The sequence below is a fragment of the Nothobranchius furzeri genome, chromosome 6 (assembly GCF_043380555.1).
Source record: "Nothobranchius furzeri strain GRZ-AD chromosome 6, NfurGRZ-RIMD1, whole genome shotgun sequence".
Lineage (NCBI taxonomy): Eukaryota > Metazoa > Chordata > Actinopteri > Cyprinodontiformes > Nothobranchiidae > Nothobranchius > Nothobranchius furzeri.
Genome location: NC_091746.1, coordinates 61,095,228 through 61,120,373, shown reverse-complemented (window position 1 = coordinate 61,120,373; position 25,146 = coordinate 61,095,228). Strand labels below are relative to the sequence as shown.

The following is a 25,146-nucleotide window of genomic DNA, read 5'->3' as shown; positions in this document are numbered from 1 at the left end:
ACGTTTGTCCAGATCGACTTCAAACAAAACTGAAAAAAATAAAAGACATCTACAACACAGCCACATAATTTAATCTGCAGCACAGCTAAACCACCAAGGGAGAGAGTGTGTGTGTAGAAGTGAACCCCCCTTCACTCAAACTGTGTGTGTGAAGGCTGGTTATGTTTTAGCTGTGTTTGTGTGTGTGTGCAACATACCGGCTCTCCGTCTGGTCCAGGTGGTCCTCTCTCCCCAAAGTCCCCCGGAAACCCCTAAAATCAGAGACAAACTTGAACTTAATTCTGTTTGGAAATGTTTTAACAATTCATTTTGTGTCCACTAGGGGGCGACATAAACAACATGGATGTACAAACTAAAATTATTGGGATTTCTTAAGCAAATACTTTATATTTCATAAATGGTGCAACATTAGGGTTCATTAAAGGTCTTTATTTAATGAATAAAACAAAGCAATGAAATAAAATTTTTGATCCTTAGTTAATCCTGCAGGGCTGATCTAGTAGTTCCACTGCCATAGCTGTTGTTGACCGTTCAGCAGGAGTTTTTTTAACCTCTTCTTAACAACTGTTTGCTGACACTGAACACGACTTGTGGAATCTGAACAATAAATTAAAACAAGTATAGAAGTAGCATGGGCCGCAATGCACACGGTAGACCAGTGTTTTTACTGCCACACTAAAACGGTTAACAAACTGTAAATCTTTCAGAGTCCTAAATAAATCTGCAGAGATGTGTGGGAAATCATATTTCAGTACAGCAAAAGCATTTTTCTTTCTTCAGCAATTTTGATTATTTTTAAAAAATTGAACTAGGTTGTATGCTTGAGCTTCAGAATCTAATTTTGTGCTTTAACTTGTCATATTTCCTAAAAAAGAAGCATAGCTTTAAAGAGCTAATATTATGACTATTTTTTGAGTTATAACAGTTTAATGGTCGATACAAAACATGTTCTTTAAGTTCTTTGCATGAAATCCTTCTCACATAAAGTGATTTCAGTTCTTTTATTTTTAACATTTTCAGTACCTTCCAGAATGAGTCGCTTCAGAGCTCTGTCAATTTAAGAAAACAAGCTGGAGCTGGCCGCGACCACTCCCTCCCCACTCAGGAAACTAATGACTCTTTGTTATCGGCGCCGTTGGCTACACTAAAAGACAAGGGTGTAAACTCAACGTGTATTTATACTGAATAACTTTGATGAAGACAGAAGATGGGGAATTTTGTATATATTGGTTTTAACATGTTTGTATTAAATAAATAGGATGAATATATAGTTTGTGTGAACATGAAAGGTTTCTTAAAGTTGATAAAGGGTGGCCAACATTTTTCCTGAGGTGGCCCCGGACCCCCTTGGCCACAGCTTAGGAGCGCCACTGGCTGTAGTAAATATTTAATTGGGTTAAATAATTTACTTTCAAATACAACTATGCTCTGCTCAACTGTATAAAAGCAGAGCATTGCTGAAATATATTTTACCTGTAAGCATTTTAAAGTTTATCAGTAACATACTTTATTATATTCTTTAGTAAAAATCTAGAAGTTATGTTGTGTTTCAGGCTCTCTGACATATGAATGAGCTTTGAGCTGAGACAAACTGCAGCTGGGTGAATAAAAAAAAAACAGATCAAGTCTGACAAGTTAGGTGAAATGTATCTGATTTGGAAGAATTTCTGTTAGTTGTCTCAGCAGGTGTCTTGTACAGGCCAAATATATGTTTTAGTACATTAAAAAAAGAAGATAAATAGTTTCACTGTACATCTACACCGATTGTATTCATGTTGCTAAGTGAAATACCATGAAAGGTACTTCTCTCGCATTTATAATACAGTTGCAGTGGTCTTTAGCAGGAATGAATGCCTTGCAAGCCGCACTCTGGGGGGAAAAAAGCTCCAGTGCGCCTCTTTCAGCGCAGAGAATTCAGTAAGGGGAGAAAGTAGCAGACGACAAGATTTGGAGTCATATTTCCTGATTTTTGGACATCTCGCCTCGAATTGGATAACAGCAACGTGACTCGCTGATTGTTTGCTCGGCAACGTTGATGTTTTATCTCCACAAATAACACAAGCCTGGAGGAGTTCTGTTGTGTGGTGGAGTTGCTAATGCTAATGGTTAGCTTCTACTAGCTAAGGCATTATCTGCTATTTCTTAGATGCTAAAACAACAAAAGCCTTAATAAAATTATCTATCTATCTAGCCTTCCCCGTCGCATTGACTGAGTCCATGAATGTTAAGTGACAGTGTGACGTAGATCTGTCAGGATTTTTAAATCCCAGAGCTTCACCATTTATTTTCTATCAGAAGCTAATGCAGGAGATGGGTGTAGGAGATTGTTTTCTTGTTCAGTCTGCATGTTAAACTCAGAGCGACCTATCATTTCCAAAACTAATACGAAAAAATGCTTTCTCCGTGAAGGACCTCTTTAAATATAGAATGACTCAAAAATATGTACAAAATGGAGCTTAATGGCTCTATTATGTGCATTTGTTTGAGATGTAGGCCGTCTGCAGGGCACACTTGACCACAACAAGTTTTTTTTTCTGTCCATTTAGCAGTTAATGAGAAGTTAATCACACAGTTTTTACAGTTTGTGGTACAGAAAAGAAAAAACACATCTGCAGACAGCAACGCAGCTTTAAACCAAGACATTCAGAAACACTGTTGTTAGTCTAGCCTCAGCACATTGTTCTAACACACCAATTACTGTGACCTCCGCAAAATGTCTGTTATTTCTGTAGGAGCAGAGATGATTTAGATAACATTTTAATCACTGTTTCATCTTAAAATTACAATCTACAGAGTAAATGTAGCTCTTGGTCCCTGATTTGTGAATATTTTTAATTTTTGCAGAATAATTCCTCCGTTTAACTTAACGTGACAATCAGAACTGCACAGTATGTGACGAAAAAGAAGCTCTTTCCTGTTTCTAATTAGGCTTTGGAGCAAGTTTAGAACACCTTAAAGCAGGGTGGATATTTATGGTGCGAAGTGAGCACTGCAGAAATCTGTGACCCAACATTAAATATTACAGACAAATGCAGGAAAAAGTGACTCTTTGAGGAGAATCATAAGAACATGCCTTTGCTTTGACACGATGACAAACATTTTTATCAATGTGAAAAACTACAATGGATGAGTGAGAAAGACAAAAGCCAAAAGATAAACAAAACCAGATATAATAAAAAGGGAGGCGGGCAGAGAGAGCTGTTGGCGGTGCACTTTGGAAACTTTTTATGCTCGCCACTATTTTAGACATTGTTTCCCTCGTTGCTCTTTGGTCGACGACTGGTTGTGTGTGTCTGAGTGTGCACTTCCTTGAGAGCGTTGTGGTTCCAGCCATTAAAATGTCTGGCTCAGGTTCACACTGCACTCCTGTTGTTTTTCCTCCATCGGGGAGGAGAGGATCGTCTCTCAGGGATCGTCTGGTTAAACGCTCTCCAGTTTCCCATTCAGAAGCAGAAGGATGCAGATTCTAAAACCATCTGCGTTACATAGCCAACCTGATCTCCTCTTTTTAAAGCTACGCCAATAGTAAACATGTATGGATGTCGTTTAAGGTCGAACTGCCTCTCTCGTGCATCACCCACAACATACTGCAAACAGGGGCAGATAAAAACACGATGACAGTGCTTCCATCCCAATACCTCTAGACTTACACGACCTGTGAAACAACCAGAAAATGTTTTCATGCCAGAAGCATGTCAGATCATGAACCACACATCTCCAGTGTGTGTGTGTGTGTGTGTGTGTGTGTGTGTGTGTGTGTGTGTGACAGAACATGAATGTAGATGCCAATAAAACCACACTAATAGAGTTAATGCATCCACACCAACTTTTCTCTAATTAGAGAGTAATCTTAACTTCTGAAAAGATTCTCACTCAGCAAACCCGTTTGTGTGCTCAGAACGTTTTGGCCCACAGCTGCTGCATTTACTGAAAAGTCAATAAGGAACAGCTGCAAAATGATCTCAGAAGTGTTTCAGAGCTGCACACTCACTTCAAGCCATTCCTCCAGTCTGAGTTTGAACACTATCTGACAAACGCACACAGAACCAGTAAATGTCTTCATTTTAAGATGCACCTATATATAGACAAGGAATATGCTTCTTTTCACAACCACATCTATGCAACCGTTATACATTTAAAAATGAGTTCATGTTAGATTATTTTCATCAAATTCCCTCATTAGAGAAAAAACGTGTAGAATGACAGCAGAATCTGAAACCATGAGGGTGATTTTAACATTTATCTCATCAACTATGTGTGATATTAGATTTTCTTTGTGAGGTCTAATGTTAAACGTGGCAACATTCATTTGGAAACAACCGAAAACGAAAAGAAAAAAGTTGGAAATTTTTAATTTGTGTCCATGAACGAGTTGCCATTTAGTTTTGGTTTAACATTATTTTTTAAATTCAACTTTGATTTTTGGGTGAATAAAGTTAACTTTCTGAAATAAAAGTATGACTTGGGGAGGAAATTGTGCCTATTTGACACAGCGCTCTAGATCAAAACATTTGATCACATTATTTGAGGCTCTGTGAAAGCACCCTATTTATTTAATGAAGTACATCAACCAAATGTTTTCGGTCAAAATAATTTCAATTCCAAAAATTACTTTCATAATTACATAGAAATAATTTCAAAAACCATTTGTTCAATACATTTGTAGTGACTTCTAGTAAAAATTAATGCCTTGTGAGTCGATTTTTGTGGGGGGAAACAGCTCTGGTGCTCCTGTTTCAGGAAGTAGAAGTTAGCCGGAGGAGAGGGGAGAAGAAGAAGGCAGAATTTTGAGGCTTTTTTCCTGATATTCAGACACATGTCCTCTGATTGGATAACAGCAATGCGACTCTACCACTGACTCTGTTTGTTCTGCAATGTGGATGTTTTGCCTTCACAAATAACACAAGCCTGAAGGAGTTCTGCTGTGTTGTGGAGTTGCTAATGCTAATGGTTAGCTTCTACTAGCCGAGGCATTCTCGGCTCTCTCTTGGACACTAAACCAGCAAAAGCCTTCCCTAGTCGTGAGCTAAGATGGGAAAGTCCATGAATGTTCATTTCAGTGTGACGTAGATCTGTCAGGCTTTTCTTATCCGAGCATTTTCCCATCAATGTTCTGTTGGCGGCTAATGCAGGAAATAGGGGTAGAAGACCATTTTCACAATTAGCCAGCATATGAAACTCAAAGTGACTGATCTTATAAGAAAAAAGGTTTCTCAGGGAACTTGCTCTTTAAACTTGAAACCAGATAATAAAATCAGATTTCTGAGATTCATGGCAATAAACTGGTTTTGCTCTTGCTTTAACAACCCTTACTGATCATGTTAAAGATGTTATTTTTATTATTTTTATCTAAACTACCATGTGTTTGTGTCTCAATCTTTTACAAAAGTGAGTTATTTTTGACCAAAGTACAATGTTATGCTAACTGTAGATGGTCCATTTAGTGCTTTGGTCCAGGAGGACCAATTCGAGTATATGGCCCGGATCACCGCAGCGTGTAGTTACTTTTCTGGCGACGTGCTCATCAAGCTGCTATACTGCATCACTGCAATTGCCTTAATGTGGGCAATGCAATGCAAACAACACATTTCAGCACATTTTGATCACATTTAACAATGATTTTCTGTAAAGTATGTTGAGACAAAACTTTACCGGCCTACCCATCTTGCCCCTCTTCCCTGGTTCGCCTGGAATACCCTGAAAATCCAAACAGACGAGGGCAGGAGTAGGGCAGATGGGGCGAAAGAAAGGTTAAGAGGAAGACAGAAAGAAGAAATTAAATGTCAGACATTGTCACAAAACAAAACACTAGCAGGCAGTTAAAAACATTCAAAAACCTGAAGGTTTCTCTCATCTGCTCCAGCAGAGGAGTAGCAACTGATTCAACATCTTCCTGTCACGTCACGGGGGATTTTCTACATTTACATTTTGAATAAACAAAACTTTCTCTTGAGGTTGGATGAGCAGACACTGTAGGTTTTATGAGCCATTTGGCTGGCTGGTGATGGAGGGGTCCTGATTACAGTCTCCTCTGCTCTGACACAAGTCCCCCTGAAGCAAGTAGAAATACGCTAATCATTCCCTCTTCTAGAAAAAGAGGAGGTGGGGGGTTCAGGCAGTTCAAAGGCTCTGAGAGAAGGTTTTTGTCATATGAGTCATCTGCACTCCCACACAGCTTTACACAGCAACATCCCAAACAGCTGGGGACCATGTCTCGCTTTGTAACAAATTACAAGACAGCTGAATTGAACAGGCAAAAGGAGGCGTCGCTATCACCTCACTGGTGGATAAGCTAAGTTGGTCGGGGCTTGTTCTTGCAGCTATTGATGATGCATGGCAAAATGTACATTTGATCAGGACTCACTCTTTCGCCATCAGACCCAGGCAGGCCAAAAAGGCCTGGGATTCCAATGAAACCCTGCAGGAGGAGAGGGAAAAAGTAGGGACACCGTTGTGAGCGTTTCAACAGAACACAGACGAACAGCAGCTCCGTTTTGGCTCTAAGGTTTCAAGAGTCGATGGTCCAGCAAAGGATAAGGTGGGCTTCCGTGAAGAACCAAGCCATGAGGCAAGTGTATATGCCCATGGACTGCATGGTGCTGGCTTCCACGATGTAGTCCAAGGGCACATACCCTCACGCCAGGGATCTCTGAAGATAGCCAGGGCGACGCACTGGACAGTCAGTGCAGTGGTGGTGCACACACACACACACACACACACACACACACACACACACACACACACACACACACACACACACACACACACACACACACACACACACACACACACACACACACACACACACACACACACACACACACACACACACACACACGGGAAAACACGTGCAAACATCCAAGCTTGAACTCTAGAACAGTTGAGATATGGGTCACATTTACATGAAACGAATATGCAGCAAATGAGAGAGAACGCTAGAAAGGTGGCTCAGTGAGAGGGGAAGAGGGGACTAAAATGCCTCCTGAAGACAGCAGGGCCTCATACGGAGCTTAAACAGGAAATTCCAGCCTTCGGGGGCAGGGGAGACTTCGGAACAGCCAAGGAAAGCTGATAAAGGAGCTTTATTGCAACGCAACATTAAAATCTGTGTCTTGCATTGCATACCTGAAGCGTGTGTGTTTGTATTTAGATACTTATCACTCAAATTTAGTGCCAGTATATAAGAACACACTGTTTAAACAAGTGAAAGCACAACAATATTATCATACTTTTAATAGTTACACACTGGATTGGTGTGTGTGGGATCACGTTTATGTGTCTAGAGGTGGACGCTGGTGCACCTAAGTGCACAAACTCTTTCATGCATGTGGACGTAGTTCCGCTGAGCTTTACAAACACGCTTTCATGCAGCATCAGCTCCACAGCATAAAGGAGTAGTAGTGTGTGGCCTATTGCCGGACGCCTTTCTGTGTGTTTTAACTGAGATTTGCAGCCACCTTCTACAAACACTGGAGTAAGACGTGTCAGTAAGTCATCGGGGTGACAGCCTTGCAGATAAGCGATGTTTACTAATCCTGTCAAAGCACCAGTGTTAGAGATTTTATTAGGAAAAGAAAAATCCAAACTGAGCTGTAGATTTGACGAGATTGGGTTGAGTTTTCTTACCCGAACGCCTTTAGGCCCCACTGGTCCTATCGGCCCTGGTAAACCCTGAAATAAAGACAGAAGATTTATTTTAACAATTTAACACCGAAGCATACCTGAATAAATTCGCTCATGACAAGTCAACGTCTACATATTAGACACAACATTTCAACCACTATACATCTTTTTTTCTAAATAATGTCTTGAGAAAAGAGTTGTAAAATGAAAGGGACAGGCATAAATTTGGTATCTATTTAGAACCCACAATCTGGGTTTTTAGAAGCCAATCAAAGTAATTTATGCAATAAAAATTGATTTATTCCATGCCCTGACTATGACCCTGACCAGAACTGTACCAGTCACAGTAGAGGATTTACTGCACCTGCCTGCCAGGATAACCTTTGGCACCTGGGCTTCCGATTGGACCTTGCTCTCCCTGGTGGAAAACACAGAGGGAAGTGAGAAGGTGGGAAAGAGAGGTGGCTGAGCAAAATTAAAGGAACATAAACAAACGGGTCACTCTGAGCAGCTGAGTAAAGGCGGTTTCGCCTTGAAGTGAAAAGAGTTTAAAAGGGTTTTCAGTGTTTATTCCCAATAGAGGTGCATCAAATGTACATTCCATCCATTCCTCCTTTACTAACAGGAATGATTTTCTTTCATTTTTAATCTTCTTTGGAGACGTAAAGTATTCTGCAAAAACACTGAACACAGACAAGTCATAAATGTTCAGAAATCATAAGCATCGTCATTAGAAAATGGCTCAGAGATCAAACATAAAAGTAGTAAAACAGTAGCTGATGCAAAAAGGTGCTCACATGATTCAAAATATCTTGACTGGCTCCTCAAGCTGTGCAGAAGCTTTTAAAATACCAATTCATTTAAATCAGGAGCATTCAAGCAGGGAAATACCTAAAACATGGAGGACTGGGTTGGCTCGGCTACAGATGTATTATTGAAGATAATGGTTTTTACTATTAATGATGAAGAATGTTTAAGAATGGAAACATACTTTTTTAGGACAGATTAGGAAAGCTATTAATATTTATACCATTAATACTTAAAACCTGTATTAAAGGTTTTAGTATGTGGATGACAACTTTTAACAAAATTCATAGAAATTTACCATAACTTTCTCAAAGAGGTTTTAAACAGTGGCGCCTCCAAGGATTGGCCAATAATTACATTTATATTTATAGAGCTAATAAATCTTTACTTAATAAATGTCACTGAGGCTAAGCATTTTCAAAGAATTTATTAATTGCAATAGTTTTTGGATTCTTCTGGCCAAGACTGCGACAGGCAAATTAAACTATAAGTAATACGTTTTGAAACAATTTCAATAAATATTTAAAAATGTAGTTTTTTTTTTTAAATGCTTAAAACATTTTATGCATGTTTTTCTTCAATGAAAAAGAATAAAGAAACACGCAACGCAAATCTAAGGCCTGGAATATGCTGTTTAACCTCGCGTTGGCACAGGCAGCAGGCTTCGTCTTTGTTCACATACTTGCTGCCACACGGCACTGCATGTAGTGGTGGAATGTTTCCCTAGGAGGCGCACTAGATAACTCAGACCGAATAAAGAGCCGGATTTGTGGGTACGACCAAAGCAACCATTGCGTCAATAAGAGAGCTCACTAGATGGCGTGAAAGGCCTCTAAACCAAAGACGGAGTCACCATGGTGAATGTGTCTGGCACGTTTTGTCAACTCCACCTACTGGTTACTCGTATGTTGCAGCATCGGACACGTCTAATTTCGAGGGATGCACACAAACAACGCTTCAAATGAATGCAAGTGGCAGCCATTTTAAACTAAACGCTCCTCGACCAAATTGGTGTGCCACCCCAAAATTTACACAGGCCTCACCTGCCCCCCCTGAACAATTTCTGGGGCCGCCACTGGTTTTAAAGGTTCTAAAGCTAAACATTATGATGACTAAGATTAAGTCATGAACTGTGCCATGAGTGGTTGCACATGTTTAGAATCATGTAAAATTAGATTTAGAAGAGCGTCACAGGGGACTTTGATGTTTCTTTCACGTGCACACACATGCATTACACACATGACCTTGATGGAAACTGTTCTGATTTTCCTCCGCCTTTTGCCAAATGCTGTCTGTGTTTAGATGCTGATTAGGAGGTTCTGTGTGTTTACGTAACTGTCGGAAAGCATAACACACACACACACACACACACACACACACACACACACACACACACACACACACACACACACACACACAGCAGGTTGTGTCCAAGCTTCGTAGAGCACAAGTGTCTGTGTATGACTTTCTTTGACACACTGTGTTCACTTCTTGCCATTCCCTCTTCCTGGATAAATATAGTGCATAATGTGGCTAGTTAGAACCAGACAAGTCTTTGGCCAAGTGTGGTTTAGGACTGGAGAGCAGAAAGTATGAAGAGGGGGCGACTCTGCACACAGCCAGCGGTGTGTTACAGTAACAACGAGGCATCAGCACTACATGCACGCCAGCTGGCCTCGGCTCCCAATAATGCCTACTCCTCTGACTCTGGCAGCTTGGTGATTCAGACTTTGAGCTAAAGCCGTGACCATGAGAACCAGTGCCAGTTCTGTGGGAAACAGGGGGGCGTTGGAAGACGCATGACACACTGTAGGACATAATACTATGAGAAAAAGTACTTATTCTTCATAAAGAGCAGAAAGGTACTCCCTAATCTGATGGCATCATCCTGATGATGTGGGCTCTCTTGAATATGGGTCAATCCGAGGCTTACGCTGCTCTTACGTCACTAATAAAACATATGACAGCTAGAAAGTAAGAACAAATCTTAACAATGAGGAAAAATGTTCCATCCTGTTATTGATGACCTAACAACCTAATCTGGCTACAGCTGGGCTAATCCTAATAGTTATGTGTCCACCAACTTAAATGTATAAAAACAAGCCCAGAAGGACGTTTTGACTAAGACAACCATTAAACCTAGCACCAGTTCACAAACCTGTGATAGATACTGGGAACATGGAAGGTGGCGTGCCATGTCTTGTGTCCTCATCTTCTTTTGGGATTTGTGATGGTTAGCAAGCAGCGTTGAGGTGCATTACCGCCACCTACTGATCTTGAGTGTGGACTGGCACTTCTAACACCCTCAGGGGTAGGGAACCCTGGTCCTGGAGGGCCAGTATCCAGCACGTTTTGGTATCAACCCTGCTTCAACACCTGACTTCAATCACCAGGTGATTAACAGGCTTCTGCAGAGCCTGATGAGCTGCTGCACAAGTGAGTCAACCACTGAATCTAGTGTATTGGAACAGAGAAACCACTAAAACGTGCTGCATACCAGCCCTCGAGGCCCGGAATTGAATAGCCCTGTTTAAGAGGTTTCCATATTTTAACACAGTTGACTCACCTGTGAAGCAGCTCATTAGACTCTGCAGCAGCCTGATAATCACTTGCTGATTAAAATCAGGTGTGCTGAAGCAGGAAAACCTCCAAAACGTGCTGGATAGCGTCTCTCTAGGAACAGGGTTCCCTACCCCTGCCCTAAATCCTCCTCACCACCCTTTTGCCACCTAGAAACCTCAACACCACTTCACTGCACTTGTCACTTGACTTCCAGCCTGCACCCCTCCTATCTCAGGCCCTGTCCACACATAGCCGGGGATCTGCCAAAACGTAGATATTTTTCTACGTTTTGGCCTGTCATCCACACAAAAACGGATCTTTTTAAAAACTCCGGCCAAAGTGAAGATCTGCGTTTTCTCCGTTTTGGGTGTCTGCGTGTGGACAGACAAAACCGGAGTTTTAAGGTCCGCAACGTCACTTTCCGCGACAAAAAAATGCTGACATCACGTGTGCGACCTGTGTTTACACTAGCCGACAGCATGGATGCCCTCAGAGCTGCGCTCGCTTTATCAACTGTCCAAGCGCTTTTTGCTTGTTTGTGTTTGCAAGCGGAATTACTGCTCCTTGCGGAAGACCACAGACGAAGGACGAGGTTAAGAACGGGGGAAGTACTGCCGCCTACGGGTCTGGCATGTCCTTAACAACGTATTTATCCGGGTACGTGTGGATAGAGATTTTTTTAAAACGAGGTGGTGTGGATGCAAGTTTTTGGAGGGGCGGATATTAATTAAAAAAAAAAACCCGGCTACGTATGGACTAGGCCTCAGTCGTCCCCCCAAATATCTCCTCTCCCCCTCATATCTCCAACACCTCATCGGCACAAGTTCCACTATCTCCTGTTCCCACATACTCCCCTGTTGGATGTTTGTGTGTCCTCATCCCCCTAGCTCCTCCCATTTCTTTCTCTTCTATGTGTCCACTTGTGTTTGTCTCCTATCCCCCTATAGGGTCATCATCATGCTGCCATCCTTCCCCCAGTTTCTAGCAGTCCAACCAAACCTGTTCTCCCATATTTTCATTTTAGTTTACCGTATTCTTTTTCTGTGTTTTGCCTCTCCACTCAGCTCATTGGTCACACCTGCCTCCCATTCAGTAATCACCAGTCAACACACCTGTTCCCTTGATCACGTTGCTGTGTGTAGTTATACCCTGTTCCTGTCTCCTGTGGTTGTTGGTTCATCACGTTTTCTCCTGAATTCTTTACTAAATGAATGGACTTAATTACCACCTTACCTGGCTGTTCCTGCGTTACTGCTTTTTGTGTCCTACACCAACATCACCAAACTCCTGACAAGGCAATGACAGGAAGAGCAAAAAAAAAACAAAAACAAAAAAAAACTAGGCTGCTTTGTAATGACGTTGAGTGTCGCCGATGGCCTACTTGGCTTGTTTCCGCTTCTTCAAACTCTTTTTTTCATTCCCTTTGGCATCATTTTCTAATATCCTGGAGTATCACTGTAGCTCAGTGCTATGGCCAGATGTCTGTCCTCAACGGTGCTTCATAACACTCTAATCTACTCTGACTGCCCTGCAGGCCAACTTGGTGCACACACACTCACAGACGCGTGCACACACGCATACAGGCTGAACAACCTGGGATGATTGATAATTTAGGGAATGAGGTGCGACTGAGGGAGTAGATATTCGACAACATAAAAGCAAAATATTTCAGAGACACTAATTAAAGTAGATGAAGTGGACACAGATCGTTTAAATAAAAGTTAGAGACACTGTGAAACGCTTGAGAATGCAAGTGCTTAATCTTGGATTGAGCTGCAAGACACACAATAAAATGAGAATTCTCTGTGAGTTTGAAGTTAATGGGATGTGAAAATTAGAGGAAACATGAGAGAACGTAATTTTTCAAATCCCGTATGATGTGGAGAAAGACACTTACAGGCTCTCCAGGAAGTCCAGGTGGACCAGGGTGACCTTTCTGTCCCTGGGAGAAACAAAAATGAGACATAATAAGAATAAAAGGGTAATAAAACAGATTGATCACAGAAAAGCAAAACAAAACAAAAATCTTATGAGGATTTCTGAGTCTGCGATAGGCTGGTTTGCAACATTTACAAATATGCACGCTACAGCTGACAAATGTATTGCCATGTGCAAAGAATCAATCTGTCAAAGGATCAGAGTTTCCATTGGCTGTGTTCATAGACTAATGGTGCCAGGTCCATGGCATGTTGGGGATTTAAATGCCTTCCTGTTTGAGTCAGATAGCAGCACTCGCAGACTGCATGGAGGACGAAGGCCAGTCGAAGCTCTCAGTGTTCGGCAACACTTTTGCTGAGTCAAGAAACACAAACCTCAGAAAAAGAGTGTAGAAAAACTAAATGAAAAAAGGGAGGACAAGTGATCCCAGACCACAGCTTGATAGAGTGAAAGCCAGGATAAAAATGGGAGGGGAAAAACACAAAGTAAAAACAGACTCCTGTTGTCCCGTTTTCCTAGAAGACTGAGCCAAGACTTTCAGAGTTCTTGTAAATCCTCTGATTCCAGGAGGAGAGGATGCAACGACACACTTCACATATAGTTTGTATGCAATTAAATCTACATAGGATCACTTCGTTACTCTTTTATTGCCAACCTAAAGCTTCATTTTGACAGAATTGAGGACAATTTCCTATCAGCTCTATTAATTTAAATCAAAAGATGTTTGGAATTGGACGAGTGACAGACAAAAAAACAAATGTTTGCAAGTGGTGACAGCGACACGAGCAGGAAGGTGTGTGGATTACACAAGAATAAGTGGAATTCTCATCCATGGAAAGAACACGGATGGAGACACTTACTTACTAGCGAGTTTGGCTAGAATGAACTTTTCTAATGTGTTAAATATGATGGTGATCACACAATTTTAGCCTTTGCTCTTGGATTTTAGTTTTTCTTTTTTATCACCATCTTTCCAGTGTAATCCATCTTGTAGACACACACACACACACACACACACACACACACACACACACACACACACACACACACACACACACACACACACACACACACACACACACACACACACACACACACACACGTGCGCCCACGTTCACACAAAGATTCATTGCCTCGTTATTCCTCTTTTTACTACATGGCTTACTTAAAAGTACAAACACGTAAATGGTTTTAATCTTCCCAAGCAGAGCCTTAGCCACACACATGAAGAGCATCCTGTATATATTACACACAGCCTTTCCACCTCACTGGGATCTTCTCAGATCCTTATCTCACTCATTATGAGTTTACTAATGTGAGCAGCCATTCCCACCAGTCTGCTCCTGTTTACAGGACCACTTGTTTAACGAGCATGTGTGTGCAATCAGATGAACCCACCAGATTGGTTTTCATTTTAAAACATATGCCTCAAAAGCACCCTATAAGCTCTACCCCTTCCTACCCATCACGCTGAAGAGTGCCCCAAGGCAGAGCTCAGCACATTTGGGCAGCAACAAAATTGAAGACACGTTTCTGTCTGCCAGTGATGTGAAACTCCACAAAGTTGTTACCGCTCTTCACTTTGAGGGTGCTCAAATGAGTGCAGACTAATGTTTGGTTAACGAATCTGCACCACAGAAAACGTGTCTTCCCCTGCCTCCATTGGATAATAAGCTGGTAGCAACAGTTTAACTCATTAATTCAGATTTTCTTCTTTCCATCTTTCTCTCCCCAAAGCTACTCTTCAACATGAAGCCAGAAAACTCTTCAGTAATCATCTGGCTCCACGCATTTAGTGCACGTACAGTGGAGCATAAACACAGATGCCTGCCAGCAGACGGACAAACAAACATGAACGGACGATTAGGGTGAAACCTGCACCATGGGGGAAAAAGGCTCTTCCTCTTTGTGGAACCGCAAATTTTAAACAACATGTTTCTTGCAGGCAGAGTTATAATCAAACAACTACTGGAAAACAAAGCAAGAATTGTTCTACTACTTTGGAAACATGCAAAAAAAAAAATGATGATGATGAGCATTTGTCAGTTAAAACAGAGAGCTGCAGGATTATTATAGTTTTAGTTTGAAGCAGATCTTAGAGCATCAGATAAATTGATGTCATGGAAAAAAAACTAGTTATATATAAAAGAAATATTTTGTGAATAGTCTTTTTTCTAAATTTGTATTTTCTGTTACATAAAAGTTTCAAAAGGCAGGCAGAGTCAAATGAGAGTTAATTAGCACTCCAGGTTTGGTGGTCTGTCTGTGGACAAGAGTTGTGCCCCTTAAAGCCGGGGTTTGTAGTTGAACATTTTAAAGTAACTTCAAATATACTTAAACTCGACTATCTGACCCTGTTCTGTGATATAGAAAAGGTAATCTTTCATAATTCATATTTCCCCTAAGTTCCCTGATCTCTACAGCAAAATGTATCATTTACGTTAGACTCGAGCATTGACCGATAGAGCTGCGAGACAAGAGGGAGCTGTCAGTCAACGAGCGTGGCCCCCACTTCCCAGCATGCACTGCGGGCTGATGCAGTTGCTTGAGTCTATAGACATGAATATGTAAATGCGCTTTTGGGCACTGGAGAGCGTAAAAGCATCACTGCCATATTGAATGGGTCCCTCACTAGCTAATCACAACTGGAGTCTAAGCAGAATGAGCAACTACCTGTCTTTTGTCTAGCCTACAACAACTGACGTACCATTGAAAACAGATCTCATGGGATTACTATCGACTTTTCTAGCCTATCTGTTGGGATTTTAGATTTCAATTTATAATAATTTATACATTTTTTATTACATTTATATTCTAACTATCATGCCATACCATATGACTGATTTTGTCAAAAAGTATAATAAAATGTGTTTCTTGGGTATGGAGACCCATCCAAGATGGCGACCCGCAGCTATGCCAGCCCCAATAGGCAGCGCCAGTTCATGTTGTATCTACATATATGATCATTTGTTTAGCACACCAACCTAGCTTGAATGCTAACTTGACCTGTAATGAATTAAAATCACCATGTAAACTTCTAGCTAACTAAAGAGTAGAGGTGGGAAAAATGATCGATTCTAAGATGCATCGCGATTCAGCCGTGCATGATTCCGCATCGATGCAGCAACGTGACATAATGAGATTTTCTCCCTATGTCTATGTCGGGGGTCGGCAACCGCGGCTCTGGAGCCGCATGCGGCTCTTCCATCCATCTGATGCGGCTCTCTGTGCTTGTAAAATAATGAATGGATATTTAAATAAAATGCTTTATATTTTACTGCATTAATTTTACATCTGTAAGCTAATTCTAAATGTAAAGATTGTCTGCGTAAACCTGAACAGTTCCAACCCGGTCTTGCTGTGAGACCGGGTTGACGCGTCACGCTTGTGCGTAATCATATCGGCGCTTTCTGAGCTGACGAGGATGTGAGATTCTGGGATTCTCCTCAGCTCCTGGATGTGTCGCCACATTGGAGACAGGAACAATTACTATTCAGCCAAAGTTTCATCATCAGGGAACATTTTCTAAGTGACAAGTCTCGCTTCAGTCGGAGGAATCTTCCTGCATGCGCTCTGGCTCTGCGACGTGCTCCAAGCCCCTCTCCACATCTTCAGCTCGCTGTGCGCCGTACGTACGCGCTGACAGTGAGCTGCGCTGAGCTCAGTGTCCAGCTCAGATGGGAATCATTTCTTGAGTGATTTAGCTACATCTGCGCGAAACGAATAAAGTGTCAGTTCATCTGCATGCGTCGGGGTAATTCTTTCTATTCTTTCTCCGTCAAAATAAACGGTCAAATACGGGAACTATCCGGTCAACACAAGCCCTGCTTTTAACTGTTCTGTTTTCTTGTTAAAATTGTTGCAAAGAGATATAATTTAACTTGATTAACACCAGAGCCAGGCACACTGCACCGTTATCTCCGTCACTGTAAACGAGGGAAAAACAAATTGATCGGATCCTTTTCTGACCTTCCCCACCTACAAAGTTTAATTACAACAATCAAACGTGACAGAGCCTGGATCTGTATTCTGAACAGTCTAAACATGTTTTAAAAAGAAACGTATGACAAAAGTGGCACCTGCTCAGTAAAACCACCAACAGGGTGAAAAATATCAAAATATTGTAGCAGAGACGGGCTACAACTTCTGGATCCACTTGATATAAATCGTTTTATTGATTATCGTCTTATGAAAGATAACTTTGACTCCCAGTGTTTTGCTTACTGTGGGAAACGGGTAATAATGGCTCTTTGATGGGAACAGGTTGCCGACCCCTGGTCTATGTCTATGCAGGACAATAAAGTTTTGAGGTTTTATAATTACTTCTGGGGGCAGAGTTGCAATGACATGCGCACTGCATTGCCCTAGCGCCAATTTAAAACAGAAAAGGCGGACAGGGATACAGGGCCAACATTACCAGTAATCAAAGATGTACCCGTTACATTTAAATCGGATGTCTGGGCTAATTTCGGTTTTGGGATCCTGGATGTGAAAGAATCACTTAACACAGTATTTGTTTACTATTTTTAAGTTCAGTAATATTCTATCTTAAAGCTGCTCTACCGAAAACATTATTTCTTATATTATTCAAGTAATTATAGGCAGCACACTTTAAAAATTATTGCTCACTATAGTGAATAGATAAATGTTCTGTTTTTCAGGGATTTCGAAATCAAAAAGAAATTGAAAACTATTCTACTGCTTTTATTAAGTAATGAAAATTTTGTGTGAAGAATCGTGATGCATTTCAGACTCAAATCGAATCTTTAGGCAGATAATCGGAATCGGATCGAATCGTGAGGCAGGTAGAGATGCACACCACTACTAAAGAGGAAGGGGGAAAATAGGCATTTATGATATTTTTTGTGTATTTGAGCAAAGTGATTAGTGTAGCATTTAACTTTGCGCTGCATCATACTATTATTTTAGCCTGCTGTAGTATTAGCATGGGTTTGCTAGCTTCAAGAGTGCTGGTTTTAGATGTTTCCTTGCTTGAACACTGCAGATTTGAATAAAACGAGTGATTGGCGGCTCCTGCAGAACCAGATGAAGGCTGAGGAGATAATTCAGCTGTTAGAATCAGGTGTCTGAGCAGGAACATGCAGAAAACATTACTTGTCTGTTAGCGCTACAAGGCTGTGTGTGTGTGTGTGTGTGTGTGTGTGTGTGTGTGTGGTTTGAGGCATGGCTTTCTACTCCTTCCTGAAGGGGAGGCGGAGCAGAGATAGGTGCTATAACAATTTCAGAATCTCTTCCTCTCCTTGATGAAGTCACGATATGGACCTCAGTTTTAACAATACAAACTTTTTGTTTGTTCTTGTGAAAATGTTTCCTAAACATTAAATCAGTCTGGAGGCAGGCAAATTCCTCATCACGCATAAACTCCTACAAAATTTTCTTAGTTCACACATAAAATAGTTTTTAGGATTGAACCTAAACAGAACAATTTGGACGATGGCAATTAAGGCTGTGAGAAATTTCACAGAATTCTTTTTAAAGGAAATGAGTTTTTTTCTTTAACGAACATCTACCCAGAAAGATGATTAATACTTTTACAGATATACACATGGAAGCTTGGTGGAAAGATTCATGTTGCAGAGAAGGTTACATAGGTTCATCCTAAAATGCTCACACATGTAAAAACATACACATGTAGACTAGATATAAAAACCTATAGGTGTGTCTGAAAGCAGTCACAGTTTACTGAACTGTTGCCAAAAAAGTGTCGAGATACATGTCTTGCTCCATAATTTACTCAAATTTGACTTAATGATGATTTTCTAATCACATCTGCCACACAAACTGATGACTGCACCTATTAACAGGAAGCAGATGCAACCATCCAAGAGAACTAGTTGCAAAAAAAGAAAAGAAAGATTTATGTTTGAAAATGAAGATCTGAAAAAGCTGAAAGTTTAAACTCCACACTTTGACTCTTCAAGAGGAAAACGGGGACAAACTAGTGAAAAACAGATGGACAAGAAGTGAGAGATTGTGTGTGTGTGTGTGTGTGTGTGTGTGTGTGTGTGTGTGTGTGTGTGTGTGTGTGTGTGTGTGTGTGTGTGTGTGTGTGTGTGTGTGTGTGGAGACACACCGAGGGATGCAGCAGGAAGGGAAGACGTGTGGCTTGTAATGCGGCCTTGTAACTGAGGTTTGGCTCTGTGTACGTTCCCTCTCCCTGACCTTGCACACCATACTGCAAAGCCATTCAGGCTCTTCTTAGTAGAACAAATGTTGTAAAGAGCGGAACATGCTTGGCCTGGCCAGCGGTGTAAAATCACACTCAGCTATAATGCTTTCAAAGCACCACTGCTTTCTCCATTAGAAGTTTTCCATGGAAAACCTGCAGCCAAATTCCAGAATTCCCGCTCCCAGCATCAAGCTAAGGCAGATTTAGAGACTGTACAGTTGTGTGTGTGTGTGTGTGTGTGTGTGTGTGTGTGTGTGTTTGTGTGTGTGTTTCAGAGTGTGGAAGGAAAAAGAAATACAGATGAGACACAGGGAAAAGGTGTCTGTTGTCTTGTCTTCCTAAACCACCAAAGCAAAAGATACTGAGTACTAAAGCAGCTAAAGACTCTGTTAGGGTGGTCTAATTATTAAAGCCAGTATGTATTCTAATAGTTGCTGCATGTCCCAAAGAAAAAAACCTCTATTGCAGACTTTAAACCTGAGCAAAAAAGAAAAATAAGCACTTGAATTCACAAAATTTCTAACTAAATTGCATTTGGGATGCAGAGTCGTGTATGCATCAGTGAAAAGCAAAGAACTACATTTGACTTGTGGGTTTTGTTCTGTGCAGTTTGAGCTTCTTTGTATTTGTGTGCAAAACGGAAATGAAGTCCTTGTGGTTAATTGAACATGTTTGTGGCTACTGACCAATACCTAGTGTATGCTCCGATGATGTCATCCTCTGTGGGTCAATGTATATGTGTGTTGATGAAGTTACTGAGGCAACAACTCTCTGGGTTATGATGTCACGCTGATAAGCAGGAGTCATAACTGGCTTTTGAGGTTTATAAAACAGCATTTCTAGGCTGCGGCGGATCTAGGATTTTTCTGAGTATGGGGCTAACAAGGGCCCACGATATTTATAGAGGTCCAAACTTCCTTACACAAGATTTCTCACTGGAAATTCCTACTTGATTCGTTAGCACTACCAGTGTTTGGACTTGGAATTGTATCCACCTATAATCTAAGCATCTCACCAAGGACAGATGAGTGACAGGACAGGGGCACGTCAGGGGCAATCAGATTTCAGCGGGGCCAATGCTCCTGGGTTTCAGAAAAATTTCTGTGTGTGTGTGTGTGTGTGTGTGTGTGTGTGTGTGTGTGTGTGTGTGTGTGTGAAAGCGAAAGGCACATACATTAAAATGGACACATACACACTAAATGCACAAGCAGTCTCCTAACAAGAGCCACATGTTAAGCTGAGGTAGAAACGCTGCTGGAGGCTGACCCCATACAAGAAGCTGGGATTCAGGAAAGAAAGCCAACACAAGCAGATGTATTTTACATCCCTGCACTCTACCTGCTGTATTCGATTAATTCATAATTCCTACACTTTGTTTGACATGTGTAAGGCTTATGTGGCTTTTTGTTTCTCTTTCTGTGACTGAGCAAAGCTAGAGGAGCATTAACATCACCAACCCTGATAAAGATAAGACCCTTCCACTCAAATCATCCTACAGGGTGTTTTAGAGATTGCTGCCAAGTAGGCAGCTATACTCAGTGTGTGTGTGTGTGTGTGTGTACTGCTGCTGAATATGTGAAATATTCAACTTACAATGAATGTGTTGTTTGCTTATTGGAATCTATAGTAGAACATTTATGTCATCACACACTTTAGCAAATTTATTTCTTTATTTTTTCACTGAGCGTAAATTTGCTGAGACAAAGAAAAGCTCCTATTGGACTCACTCCTAGCTAGTGATATTACTCTCTTGTCAACCAAAATCTCTGTGAAATCCCCGTAAACATGCACAACTGAAACTGTGACCAAAGTTTAAGCTGACAATTTTATGTGATTGCATGACTGCCATCATCTTTTCCTTGTTGACAAAAAACAATCTCCTTTTGTTTGTTTCTTAAACACTTCCTACCAAACGAACACCCATTTGCACAGAATCTGGTGAGACAGCAAAGTGTCAGACAGACAAGATATTACAAACAGTGCATGTTATTTAAGAGTGCATTTCTCATTTGCATTCTCCTAAATATAAGACAATAAAGGGAATTAAGGACAATTTCTGCAATAAAAAGGTGAATTTTCAGTCTTACCATTCGGCCCTCCTGGCCAGGCAGTCCAACAAGGCCTATTATCCCTGAATCTCCCTGAAAAAAAAAACAAAAAACAAAAACAAAGTTAGTACCTTAAAAGATGAGAATGGATGAATTTCAACTCTAGCAGTTATTAAAAGTATACCAGAAGCTAGCAAAAGAAAAACAAAAATGTCACCAGATATTGTATTATGTGAGCATGATTTACCTTTTCTCCTTTAGGTGCTGGACCAGGTGAGATGCCAGGGTCTCCTTTTTTACCCTAAAAAGAAAAAAGAAGGGAGAAGGCTAACTGAATAAGCAGTGATTTAAAGGGAAACTAGGCAGTTTTGGCTTGCTTTTGCACCCCCTAATGTCCATTTGTAGAATTGAAAGCAAAACTTATCTCCTCATGGTGCATTTGTCTTTTTAACACTTTAATCTGACAGCTGAAATGTCTCCATAACCTTCTTCAGTGTCTACAGGAGTAATTAATCACTAAATAAACAAATCAGCTGTGTTCATGACCTAAACCATGCAGGAAACATGCTGGAACCAGACTGTAGCACCAGGTATGTCAGGTCCAAGTCCCAACAGAGCACCTTGCCAATCTGAAGTTGCAAGTGGAATATTCTGACCACGGGGGTAAAAGGGGCTGGATGAGCTTTCATTAACCCTGTAAAGGGTAATTTTAGCAACAATTTCCTGGTTCAAGAAAAATGATTTAGAAATATGAAAAAGGTGAAAAGTATCCCTTTAAACCTGGCAGCGTTTAGCCTGAAAAACCATCTTATCGGTAAATAAAACAACTTACTAATAAATAAAAGGCAAAAAAGACAAAAGACACACAGAAACAAAACAGAGGAGTCATCAAGAGACTCTTTCATCCAGGGAGACAGATGCTTTCTTTATTGGGCTCAGGGCCCATTAACTCACACACTCACCAAGCCTCATTGTCAGCAGGCAACAATAACGGGGTTTCAGCACATCAAAGCCACGGATCGGAAATTACTCAGAGTGCTGACTCCCTGTCTTCCACCGCGGGCCGCTGCCTTTTACAACTTTGTTTCATTTATTAATGATGAAAGGGTAAAAAATGCAGCGCACCCCAAGACATCAAACACATCAAAATCATCTTTTCAACAGGCAGAGGGGTCCTAATCTCCGCCAGTCTACCTAAAATTAACTTAAGGCCTGTTGATTCATCTGTTCAGAGTAATAAATCTTTTCAGGTGCTGATTGAAAGGTGACGTTGCTTTTCAACCGTGCTTCAATTGAATTATAAAAATAAATACACTTAGGGAACAGACCTGGACAAAAATGATGGTACCCCTAAAAAAAAATTAGTGTCCACTAATAAGCATCACAGGTATCTACAATCCTGGAAGTGGGCCTATAGTATACAGGGCTACAGGTAGTCACAGTGTTGTTTGGGGACTTGGTGTGTACCACACTCAACATGGACCAGAGGATGTTTCTGCCTCAAATTCAGCCCTTTTAGGATAAATATAAATTTATTTTCTAAGCACAAAACTGTAAAAGATAATAATAATAATAATAATAAAAAAAAACAACTTGACAAAAATATAACAGAACTAATTTTAAATAAATCATACCAACCAAGCCCATAGGAGTCTGTTTCATTCTGGTGATAGCTCTGGGCACCAGACTCACTAATTTAGGACGTTTTTATGATGAACCTAAACTAAACATATTGCCCTGGACTCTAAGCGCCAAACACACAGCCAAGGGTCAAGGGTGAGTCCTGAGGTGTATATATCACTCACAAAGGATGTAGAGGATTTGTTTTAGGCAGAGTCATCTGCTCACACGTTAAAATCGGACAGATTTATTTAGAGTTCTTGTTTTTGACCCATAATGTCTTTTCCTGACAGCTGGATAAATCATGTTGACCTCCTCGGGCGTCAACTTACCACTTTCTTTTCTCTCTACTCAGACTGCAGAGGAAACGCACTCAAACTAACAGAGAAACTACAGTTAAGCAAAAAAACATACACATGTACTACAAAGTGTTGGACTGTATCAGAGCCTGAATACATTTTTAAGATCGAATGAAATCCTAAACTCCAAAGCACCTCAGAAAAGTTGTTGAAAATGTTCTTAAAGGATGATTATTCAGAGTTAATGCTCCTAAATGTCTTATTAAATTAGGATCAGAGGTTTATAAAGTAAAAAGTGTGTCTTTTATGTGTAAAAAATCATATGACTGAAGGGTTTTAGGTGATGAACCAACACACTCACAAGAGATCCTGAGTTAGACTTAGATTGAGTACCTTGAGCCCAGGAGCACCAGGTCGGCCAGGGTTCCCATGGGGACCAGGTTCACCCTGTAAAAAGTAGGAAAAGACAAAAAATGAGTAAGAGTCTGTAGTTCACCACTTCAAGATCCAAAGTTATTCGATGGATGTTTTACCCCACAAAATAGGACTGTATGGAGAAATTCAGCCTTTCTCCTATTGTACATTAACTGCGTGCACGTGTGTGTGCATGTGTGTGTGTGTGTGTGTGTGTGTTTATGCGTGAGGTATTTAGAGTTGGGGGTGGATGCTCATGGAAAATGGGGTTTTCTGGAGCTGCTCCACCATATGGTCGTGCTTTTCTGTCCCCCGCTGCCTCAGAGTCCAACCCCAGTCTCCGATTTACGCACACAAACAAACACAAAACTGCCAGGCACTTTAATGACTAACGCAGACGGCCTCTTGTCTCCAGCACTTTGAATTAGAATTTGACTGCAGACGTGCATTTTTGTCCGTGCTGGCGAATGCTCAGGAAATAAGCAGAAACGACGCAGGATCAGCAGTGGCAGCATCTCGGTAATGTGAACCCCAGCGCTGTGCGCAGCAGCCCCCATGGGAGGGTTCAGCAGAGAAACTTTGAAAGTCGGGGAATGAATATGCAGCAGTGCTTTGGTTTGAGCTGCAGCTCGCAGACAGAAGCGCAGGGGGACGGGTGGGTGCGTTATTCATCCACCCGTCTGACTGTCTGGTTTTTCTGATCCTGAATGGGGTTTTTCTGTGGATCCCTGACCTCACCCCTGCCCTCCACGTGGTGTGGCATCTTCGGGCCTCTAACCTATGTCCGTCCTGGGTCAGGGGTTGAGTGAGCTGAGTGTGGAAGAAGTGCTTTAAGAGCTGGGTCAGTAAGTTTCACTGAGGTGAGTCAAAACAAATCAGGAGACTTTTTGTTAGAGGAATTTGATCTGCCGATCAAAACCCAACATTCAGCAACATCTAGGTGAGCAAATATGCAACATTTCAATGAGGATTTAAAACAAAACAAGTAATATTGAAGCTTGGGCTCTATTCCGCAAAAATGTTCTGCTGGAATATTTCAAAAACAGACCCATGAGTGTCTGGAACATAAATCTGTTTGGCAACAACTGATCGTCCTGTCAAAGGTGAGGACAGTCTTGTCTGACTCAATTGGAGCTGAGTTCTGACTCCCTAAATTAGCATAATAGGTGTTTTCATCTTTTATTTGAGTCATAAAATCATATTCAAATTTAAAAACATGCTTTTAGCTTGGTGTGGTTTACACCAAACATTTTTTCACTTTAACGGCCCTGAAGTTTTAAGGATCTCGCCTCTTTTCATCCCACGCACTTCCCATTTTACTCTCGGTTTCTGCGCAGCTGGCACTCCAAGAGAGATGGTCTGTGTTAAAGATCGCTGCTCCGCCCTGAATGAACTTAAACAAACATGTTTGAATTACACGCTACTAAGTTAACCCTGCGGCGCACCGCAGATTGGGCAGTGCACTTGTAGGCATTGGTTGGCACCAAGACTGGATCTCATGCCCTCGCCTCCACGTTGGGCGCTTCTCTCTCAAAGCAGGTGTTTAATTAGAAAGGAACAGGGTGGGACACACCAAATCAAAGGCCTACCAAATAAAAATAAATAAATAATAAACAAAGTCATCATTTAAACAGTGGTTAAGAGG

At 41.2% G+C, this 25,146-nt stretch overlaps 1 protein-coding gene across 2 annotated transcripts in view; it reads right to left on the bottom strand.

The window, feature by feature from the left end:
• Nucleotides 1–25,146, bottom strand: part of col27a1a (collagen, type XXVII, alpha 1a) — an 81,390-nt gene that overhangs the window by 34,537 nt on the left and 21,707 nt on the right. For both annotated transcript variants that reach the window (XM_015943008.3, XM_070552798.1), the window contains exons 5-13: nt 23,481–23,534; nt 21,416–21,469; nt 21,208–21,261; nt 12,890–12,934; nt 7,988–8,041; nt 7,627–7,671; nt 6,365–6,418; nt 5,653–5,697; nt 198–251 (exon numbers count right to left, since the gene is read on the bottom strand). In XM_015943008.3, coding sequence (XP_015798494.3) covers nt 198–251; nt 5,653–5,697; nt 6,365–6,418; nt 7,627–7,671; nt 7,988–8,041; nt 12,890–12,934; nt 21,208–21,261; nt 21,416–21,469; nt 23,481–23,534 — 459 coding nt within the window. The remainder of the gene's footprint in view (nt 1–197; nt 252–5,652; nt 5,698–6,364; nt 6,419–7,626; nt 7,672–7,987; nt 8,042–12,889; nt 12,935–21,207; nt 21,262–21,415; nt 21,470–23,480; nt 23,535–25,146) is intronic.